The 10,000-nt window shown below is 37.4% G+C and overlaps 2 protein-coding genes across 2 annotated transcripts in view; one reads left to right on the forward strand and one right to left on the reverse strand.

Annotated features, from left to right (window-relative positions):
* Window positions 1–1,385: 1,385 nt before the first annotated feature.
* On the reverse strand, window positions 1,386–9,115 carry LOC113684781 (uncharacterized). Its single transcript, XM_027202179.2, has 3 exons — window positions 8,619–9,115; window positions 7,947–8,083; window positions 1,386–3,178 (listed from the first exon to the last, which is right to left on the reverse strand). Exons 2-3 carry the CDS (start codon window positions 7,981–7,983, stop codon window positions 1,779–1,781), a joined length of 1,437 nt encoding a protein of 478 aa, XP_027057980.2. The 5' UTR covers window positions 7,984–8,083; window positions 8,619–9,115; the 3' UTR covers window positions 1,386–1,778.
* A 555-nt stretch (window positions 9,116–9,670) lies between these two features.
* Window positions 9,671–10,000, forward strand: part of LOC113684812 (uncharacterized) — a 3,924-nt gene continuing 3,594 nt past the window's right edge. Inside the window, exon 1 of the mRNA XM_027202213.2 lies at window positions 9,671–10,000. This exon is cut by the window's right edge and continues 379 nt beyond it. Coding sequence (XP_027058014.2) covers window positions 9,974–10,000 — 27 coding nt within the window. The 5' untranslated portion in view covers window positions 9,671–9,973.

Raw genomic sequence — 10,000 nt, forward strand, 5'->3', positions numbered from 1 at the left:
TTTTTTGCTGAGTTCCGTAGTTTTTTGTAAATTGTCCTCCAAAGTTGTATGAAATTAAAGTCTTGAAAAGTGTCACGACAAGCCTTCGCTCGAGTGAAATTTAATTTCCGTAAAACTCTGAAAAATAAAGAGATCCGATCAAACTGATTGTGGTTTTAGTATAGGTACATGTATGTCTTACAACACACGAGAAACAAGCGAAATCTGTGTCTCAAGCAAAATCGACCGGACCGCTCTTACAGAGACACTCTCTTAATTCTCATGGTTGAGTCTTACACTTGGTTGTTCCGAGAATCTGGTTTAACATCGAGCAGTTATCTATTTTCCGCAAAGTTATCTCATCTCCCTCGAACAATCGGTCTTGATTCTAGCAAGAAATGAGATGGTAATTGCGTCATGGAGTCAATCGGCCAGGTGTCTTTCACCAGTGTCTTTTGAGAAGATTCAATCAAATTCCAATTTAAAAGTTCAATTTGTATTTTGCAGAGTAGGTTCGATAAAATTTTTTTAAGGTAACATCAAAGCAGTCTTAAATATACCGCGCGGCCTACCAGCTATAATTGATAACAAGTTACTCCTATTAGCAATGAGTTTCGCCACAGACCAAATGCAGGTTATGGTCCTGAAGTCGATTAACGATCTTACATTTCTTCATAAATTCAATCTCTTATATTCTGATTTGATTTCAAAAGAAATGAATCAATGATTGTAAAATTTAAAAAAAACGATCTCTGGCTAAAACTTTAAAAATACGAGCTTTCGGCTGTTTGCGCTACAGCCTTCAAAGGGTAAAATGATAAAAAGGTAAGAAATACTAGGTGTGAAGTACAAAGTAGGAAATTAAAAATGCTAATCAAGAATGTTTGTTAAAAATACTAGGTGTGAAGTACAAAGTAGGAAATTAAAAATGCTAATAACTAAGAATGTTTGTTGAAAAGAATGTTGTATTGTCCGGGCAAAGGACAGGAATTGTTGTCCGCATTGGGAGTTAACTTGGAATGCCACGCTTCTAGTGTTTTTCTTGTTCTAAAACTGCCTTTGTCAATAATAGACGCATTATCAAAGTCTATTGTGTGATTATTGGCCCAGACGTGATTGGAAATTCTTGAGCCTTTTGCCGCGGTTTTCACATTTCTGAGGTGTTCTTTCTTTCTTGTGTTGAAGGCCCTGCCAGTCTCACCAATATAACACCATGAACACCATGTTTTAGCCAGAGATCGTTTTTTTAAATTTTACAATATGTTTTATCCTGGCTGCGGCCCCTCTATCTTTTCACGAATCAATGATTGTTCACGAATTTGGATTAATGGAACCAGGAATCCACATCAGGCATGACGAAGGTAAGAGAAGATGATTAAAAGAGATACAACGGCTGGACTACAATAAAACAATAAAGTGCAGGAACTGCTTTTTATTGACCAGCCTGACCAGGGTAGTTTTCCGATCCAGCGTTACACAGACTAACAGCTAAACAATGAATTTCCGCCAAGAATATTCTGATGATTACTAAGAATATGGAATTTTACAAAAGGCTGTTGCTTGCTTGAGACTATCTTTTTGTTCCAAAAATGAAAACAGGTAGAATAAGCACGAAGACTCTAAAAAAAACCTTGCAATTTTAGTGAGCCAGTTTGGGAAAATTGTTCCAAAGCTAAAAGAAAAGAACCTAAAGGCAATGAACAAAACAAACCTTTCTCCCGCGTTACACAACATTAAACTTAAAAAAAAAATACATCCTACATTTATCAGGAGTCGCATCAGTTAGAGAGTTTCTGTAGTTATGCCAATTTACCGTTTGATTTCCGAAACTCAAGCAGTTCTTCTTGCAACATGCGAAGTTTCTTGTTAACTTCTATCAACTGGGCCAGGAGTACTTCTGTAGAGAACTTTGCATCTTTGATGTCATTTCTGATTTGAGCTTCAAAGTGAAACTCCACTACGGATGTTTGTTTGTCTCCTTTTACTGCATGATTAGTCGACTGGACTTGAATTTCAGGGCCACGGCTTTTTTCAACCTGCGCTCTTTTGGTTGATTCACGCTTGGGGGTGCTTGTGGTAAAGGTGCCTTCCCCCTTAAATGGAGGCGTTTTATGGATCACGTTAAACCTTCGCTCTGAATCTTCAACAGATTTCCTTTCTCCCTTTTCCTCTTGCTCCTCATTTTCAGCTTTTGGCGTCGATATTTCTCCGACTTTAGCATCGAGTTTAAGAAATTCTTTGACTTGCAACTGGATTTGATTTTCTCTCTGCCGCCCTTTTTCCAAAGAATGGACTTCTTCTTTTTCTACTGTAGGACCATTTCCAATCTCCTTCTCATTTTGCTCCTCACTTTTAGCTTTTGGCGACGATACTTCTCCGACTTTGGCATTAAGTTTAAGAAATTCTTCGACTTGCATTTGGAATTGATTTTCTTTCTGCTGCCCCTTTTTTAAAGAATGGACTTCTTCTTTTTCTACTGCAGGACCATTTTCAATCTTCAGGAGTACTTCCTGATCAGGATTATCGGGTTTTAACACCTGTTCATTCACTGATTCTTCTTGCTTATGTTCTTTAGTGTTAGCCTCTTGCAACTGACTCTCCATCTCAACTACAGGTTCTGGTTCTTTTTCAGCAATTTGTTCTTCTTGCTTTAGGCTTCCCTTATCATTATCTGGCGTTATAACTGATTCTTCCTCGTCCTTTTTGGTTTGAACCTCCTCCTCCCCATTGTTCGCCATCATAGTATCTACGGTTTTGAGAATCTCTGCTGCTAGGGGAACATCAGGTCTCTCAGAATCTTTATTTTCCACCGGAGCTGGATGAGCTGCACTGACAATTTTCACTTCGGAAGGCTGGTCCCTCTGTGTCTCTGGCTTCTCAGTTTCCTTAACAACTTCAGTGCTAGGTGTTGAAACTTTGACACTCGCTGACTCATCGATCGAAACACCACTAGAGCGCCTGTCGCCAAATTCAGTTGAATCAACACTTAGTCTCTTCAAGCTGTCCGAGGAGCCGTGTTTTGAACTTCTTTTATCTTTCCGTCCACTTCGTCTGAACATTCCAAACACAGATTTTGAGTTTGATGAGGATCCATCTTTTTCTTCGTTTTCCACGGTGAAGTCATTTGAGGACGTTTCTACATCCTTCGAGTCTCTCTTCTTTTTTTTCTCTTTTCTCTCTTTCTTCTCCTTCTTACTCTCTGAAAACAATGAAGGCAAAAAGGGAATAAACAATTAGCTACAGGAGGGAAAACAATTCAACCAACATTTTTACATGTTTCTGAGATGGGTGCATTTTACGCTGCATTCAATCCTCGTCCTCGTAAGAACCTCTGAATTCAAGGACAACATATCCTAATCCTTTAAATAAGGCTTTTACACGAGATTGCTCAAATATTCCTTTCCAAAATAAACATAAAAACGTCATTTTGCTATACTGTGGTTGTGATAACTGTAGTGATCAGTTCACATATATAGTAAATACTTACAGTACCTCTTACTGTACTTTTGGCTTGAACTTAAAGGGCTGTAAGGTCCCTTTTTTGCCATTGTACCAGTAACCTAATCCGTTATTTCAACGCGTAGAATTACAAGCTGTTTGCAGACAACACATCACCAGAGTCAACGACAAAGTGGTGGAAACGTAACTTGCTTGTTATATTTCAAAACTTCCCAAATCACGTGCCCAGCGCTTCGCAGCCCGTGATATTTTGATGAATTTTGAAAAATAACTCGCGGTGAATATCCCAAATACTCTGAAAATGCTATGCTATCTCCAATACTAACTTGATTATCTAGACACAATAACTTCACGTTTGATGTGATAAAATCCAGAGTGATATTGCATGAGAAGTACTACCAGCTGTAGTTATTAACAGGAGAGGTCAAACATAATCATGAGAATTTTTGAAAGGCTCGTTTACAAACAAGAAATATCTACTACTCAGCAGTCATCTACTGGACTTAACCAGCTTGCCTATAAGAAGGGATATAATACCACAATGGCCCTTCTTAAATGTCAACATTATTAGTTGAACTGGTTGGATAAAGACGCAGACATTTTTAAGGTGTATTCTTTCGACTTTAGTAAAGCTTTCGATTTTGTTTCCCATCAGATTTTATGTAATAAGCTCAAGTTATATAATATCAACCCTTATGTTATTAACAGGATGATCAATTTTTTGAGTAACCGTAAACTCAGAGTTGTGGTCGACGGTGTCACAACAAAGCTCGTTGAAATCGACAGGGATGTTCGACAGAGAACCGTCTTAGATCCAGTGTTATTTTCCATCATGGTTAATGACATTAATGTTGTGAACCCGGAAACAAACCTGCTTATTAAGTTTGCAGACGATATAACCTAGAGTATTCCAGTTGGGCCAAATTTGCATGATGACTCATCGGTCAGTGAAATTCAGAACATTAAGCTTTGGTCAAATATGAATCGTTTGAAATTAAACCTAACTAAGACGTAGGAAGTAGTAATGAGATGAAAGACTCCCCAAAATCCTCCTGGGACTGTGCCCATTATTGACAGAAAGAGCGAACTTAAATTATTGGGAGTAACTTCTCATGAAAATCCATGCAACTGAGACACTCATTTTCATAATATGAAGGATAAGGCTAGTTCAAGACTCTATATCCTCAGAATTTGTGAGTACTATGGGTACACTTTAGAAGAGCTTACGATCTTATTCCATAGCTTAATTATGTCCGTATTTACAAACGCAACTGAAGTATAGGCATGTGCATATGGTGGTAAATACCTCTCTAAGATCGATAAATTCTGCAAGCGAGCATGGAAATATGACTACGCCAAGTAGCGTTTATTCATCAGTGATGTAATTCAAATTAGGGATCAACAACTATGGAAAAAAATCACAGCTACAGATACACATTGTTTAACAGATCTTCTACCGAACAAACGTACATATCAATCTTTACGTCAACGTGGCCATGACTATATGCTACCACGTATTCGCACACAGCGCTTTAAGCGCTGCTTTGTAAATAAATCTCTGTTTAACTTTATCTAGTTTAATATTTATACAGAAAGTTATACTTTTTAGATAACTCCTCTTCTATTGTATTGTAAACTTGCACGCATGTCTGCAAGTGTTTGGTTTAATTAATTAATTAATTAATTAATTAATCCATCAATAAAGATCATTATGGCTCATCCATCTTCAGAAGAATTACCGAGGTATTTTGACCAGTTTCGCTTTTAACACTGCACGTTTTTAATATTCTTTACGCATCTTTACTTACTGGTCTTTACGAAACTTTAACATTTTTACGTACAATTAATCTTTACGTACCGTTAATTCTCTTTGCGAATGAGTTTCTCGACGAAATTTATCTGAATTGAAATGGGCATTTTTGCATGCCTATGAAAAAGCAAAAATTTTCTAGAATGAGGTATTAGCGTTTCCTCAGGTTATGAAGTTGGCTATCGTGCAATATGCACGTATTAAGGTTTTAAAACAATCAATAAAAAAAAATAACATTCATTGCTGTTTACGGTTGTGAAGTGATGGGTGCCCCGGGGCGCCTCGGGGGTTGCCCCCACCAACCACATCTCTTCCACGCAATATCAATGGTAGTCCCAGTTGTTAAATCCAATAGGAGAAGGGGGAGGGCTACATATAAACGTGACAGAGGTTTTTGTCGGGGTACTAGCTGGAAAGCAATTAATGATGTAAACTAGTTTCGTTTCGAAATCAATGAGTAATTGATAAAATTTAAATTTAAAAAAAAAAAATCATGAAATAGGCCACAATAGTTTTACTATGGATCAGTCACTGATCACTTATTGATATTACAGGATATGGATAAGTGAACAAAATCACGAATGAAGGCAAAGATTTTTTATAGAACATAAAATTGATTGTGGTAGTCACTGTAACATGAACAAGGAGTCACACTGATTATTTTAAAGTGAATGGATCAAGTGATGGTATGAAGGATAAGAGTGCTTGGTGAAAACTTCCTCTATTTACATAATGCATTACACGTAGATATAAATCTATAGTATGTTATGCATGTACATGTAAAATTCTAAATTTATTGATACCTGTCAATAATCAAAAATCAAAGGGATTGATAAATAAAAAAAGCTCTAGAAAAAGGTGCAATTTTTGAAATGAAATGCAAAAAGCCCTGTAGTTATTGTTTCTAAGTATAAGTATAAATTCAAACTGATTTACAATCAATGATGAGATGCTAAGTAGCCAACCATGCCACATGTAGAATCGATAAGTAAATGTTAAAGGATTTAATTCAATACCAGTTTTTTCACCTGAAGATCGTTTGAACCTCTAGCAACGTTACTGTGAAAATTAAATAATTAAGTTAAAGAGTTATGACAGTGAAACAAATTGCGATGCATTAAAGCACGTGTTGTTATGGGTCACTCCTTGAAAGGGAATGTGCAGCATTGTTTGACGGAAGCGTTAAATACATATTGCAAATGTTCTCGATACGACTTTTGTTGATACGCACTAAGATAGTGCATTACGTTGACGTTGTCATGAACTCACATTTGTTACAGTCTGATTAACAAAAAGGGAATGTTGCCAAAAAATTCAGACAACTGCAAAATGGAAAATGGGCATGTAAAAACTCTCCATTTACGATAGTGTAATAATGCGTAAGGATCGCCTTCCTGATCGCTTTACAATCGCCGTATAATATCGTAAACATTCTCTAAACGACTTTTTACAGGGCACGTAAAAATAGCCTTTATAGTCTCTCTCCGTGATCTTTACGCACTATAGTTTTCAATGCGTAAAGACATTCTTTACGAAAGTGTAAAGAAGTTCGTAAAGACGCGTAAAGAGGATCTTAACGCTTACTTTACGGCATTTTTATGGATTCTTAAATTTATAATTTCATGCTGTGATCGGCACTAGCTGACAAGATTTAGAAGCTCGCACCATAAATAATTAACTAACTTGATTCGAAACAAAGGCGATAGCTGCAAGATAATTTATTTCTGATCTGTTCAAAGTATTAATTCGTACTGTACATCGTGTTGACATCAGTGAGTGGCGTATTGTAATCCAGATGTTGTAATAAAACTTCTACACGAAACCTTGCGTTTGCCTTTGCTTAAAAAATATATTTTTCCCAGTTTGAAGCATTGTAGTAAACTGAGCCAGTTGCACTATATTCTAACTTTTGAAGACATCGATCGTGAATCAGTGTTAAAATATATAGCTAAAAGCCGTGCTGATTCAAAAAGTTATAGTCATGTGTGACTCAACAAGGTAAAGAAAAGAAAATGAAACGTTTTGTTAAGGAGACTCATGCAGCACGGCACCATTGTACCTGGCCAAAGTCCACCTACAATTTTGTGAACGAAATGTTCAGCCGACAACTAATATTTTTTAGCAATTGTCCTCAAAACTCTGAAGAAAGCAAATGGCCAGGCTTTGAAAGTTTCTCCTGTTTAACTCACACGATCTTAGCAAGTAGTGATTCTTTAATTATACATGACTGTCTACCTTACATATCTTACAATACCAATTGTGTGAGTTTGGCGTTGATATTTTTCTTTTAATCTCATCATCAGTCTGCTAAATAATGATGATGGATCATGTAGTGAGAAAATACTTCTTGGTCACCTGTTTCCAGAGGTGTCCAAGAGCCAAGATTCTTTCACGCTTTTGCGTGTTTCGCTCGATTCGAAATACTCGTAGAAAGTTTGTACGCATCACCATTATACCAACAAAGCTCGATCAACTGTCATCTTAAGTAAACTTACATCATTAATTAACCCTTGAACTCCCAGAAGTGATAAACCTGTAATTTCTTCCTATATTATCCATACGTTATCCAGTAAATGAGTGATAAGAATACCCAAACTTATCAGAGAGAAGTTGTTATCTTGGTCTGACGCCAAATCCTCCTAACTAATTTACAGCGAAATGTGTAGCAGCTAGAGAAGAGAATTAACAGTCGGCTCACCTTTCTGAGTCTTGTCCTTCTTTTCTTTCGAGCTCATCTTCTCGTGAACTTGAAGAAAAAGGTCTGTAAGCTATTCGATAGCAGTCTGCCGTTTGGTTACTCGAGCGTAACGGAAGAATTTGACCCACGCACTTGATCTGAAAAATGAAACAATATTAAACACTGGGTGGAAAGAGGAGACAATTTATCAAAACTACCCAGCTATTTCAGAGGTGTACTGTGGCCGATTTACGATGGATTCAGGTTTCTGTTGAGATCAAATTAATGGGAAAGAAGGCTCGGAATGCTCAAGGAATGATAAACAGATGAACTATTCTGGAATGCCGATGCATCTGTTAATTTTATAGTTCCACTTAGAGACGGTTTGCAATATTCACAGAACCCCAAGTATACTGTTAATTGAAAATGAACGTTAAAATTGCATAACAAAGACTCAAAGCACCCTCTCGTTCGACGAGTATCGTACAGAGACTGCTGTGAAGCGCGCGTTTAACGTCGATTTGTCAGGCTTACTATTCGCTCGCATGATTTCCGCTTGAAGATCTGTTGGTTGATTGTTTACGCAGTAGGAACTAATGTGACCAATTTCTACGCTAAGGAATGATTCCTCGCGTCATTAATTGACAATATATCTAAAACAATCCAGCATATGATTTTGTAAGGAATGCTTACCTCTAAGACAGCTGACTTGATCGTAAATTGCAGAATGTAAAAGGTAAACAGATGGTGCAGAAAATGTCGCTAGAATGATCGTCTTGCCTCAAAATTCAGGTTTTAAACCTCTTCAGTGAAGTGTTTCTTACACTTTTTCTTCAGAGGCTATTTCAGTTAATCAATTGTTTCTGGCAGACCGCCTTACTTTTTGAAGCCTGCTGGCAGAAGTTTCTGTCGATGAAAACCAAACGTCAAGAGTGGAGATCAAATAACAGACAGATCACAGATCACAGCATGCAAGCCGCCTTTGGTCATCTAGGCCATTCGATGACGCAGTATTTAGTGAAAAGTTGTTTATGAAAGTTTAAAGCAAGTGGGTAGGTGGGAGAAAAACAAATCAGTAGGGGTCAAAATTAATTACAATTTTGAAAATCAATTCATCGAGATTTTGATTTAAGTGGCAATCAGAGTCGACTTGGCTGCATCATACTCAGTCCCTGCCGAAGCACGAGTTCATTAGTGTGTTGCCACGTTATTGGCTAAAGAACAGAGGATGTCACACAACGTCTGGGGTAGTCTTCCATGATATTACAGTTCTTGAGCGTCGCTGGTTCGTGAGCGACTTTAGATATTACTGATTAAAATTAAAAAAAAGGGACATTTGACAATTAGAGAGCAGCAAATTTGGTACAAATCTTATATTCGACTATTCATTGTAAAAGCGAACTACGTCCTCTTCTGTGATTAGGGGCTTTATCAATGATTGCTTACTTGACCTACTTTTCATCACTTTCGAATAAATATTTTTCCCGGAATAAGTTATACAAAGATGTGATATTTTGTTGCGTCTTCGAATTTTAACTTCAAATAGGCAAGGTTTGCTTTGTATGTGTAAGTAACAATAGCAACTCCGGAGGGTTGGTCACCTTTGAATTCTTCTTCAGGGAGCCATTTCACATTTCGTTCATCTATTGTTTGCTTCTTTTGTTGTAATTATCCGCTTGATCTGAAGCATGATAAGCTTTAGAACTTTATTTTGCATTTTCCTGTTTAATTTTTTTCAAGCAAATACTAGGACCTGGTTATCAACCGCTGTTCGTTAAATGAGCCCGTGCTCCTACCATTCATCTCGGAAGGATCGAGCACGTCTCTCGGAAAAACGGAGAAGATCGGGCCCCAAGCATTAGAGAGAATCGGTTGGCTTTGTGTATAAAAACGTATACAGCCCATTACACATCGGCCGAATGCATTTTGGGATAGGGGAAACCCCTGACAACATAGACATGTGCTTGATGGAACTGAAGTGTGTAGCAATTCAGCGAAAAATTGAAAACATTATGTAAGCAGATGGGAGCTGAGATCTCGCTGCCTAAATGGAAGGTAGCTCAGTTTCAGAGTAC

This window comes from Pocillopora damicornis, chromosome 13, assembly GCF_964200805.1.
Source record: "Pocillopora damicornis chromosome 13, jaPocDami1.2, whole genome shotgun sequence".
NCBI classification, from domain to species: Eukaryota; Metazoa; Cnidaria; class Anthozoa; order Scleractinia; family Pocilloporidae; genus Pocillopora; species Pocillopora damicornis.

Coding starts and splice junctions, on each gene's coding strand:
- LOC113684781 (XM_027202179.2), bottom strand. CDS start 7,983: ATGAGCTCGAAAGAAAAGAAGGACAAGACTCAGAAAG. Junction 3,179..7,946: donor GAAGGACAAGACTCAGAAAG/GTGAGCCGACTG, acceptor CATTGTTTTCAG/AGAGTAAGAAGGAGAAGAAA.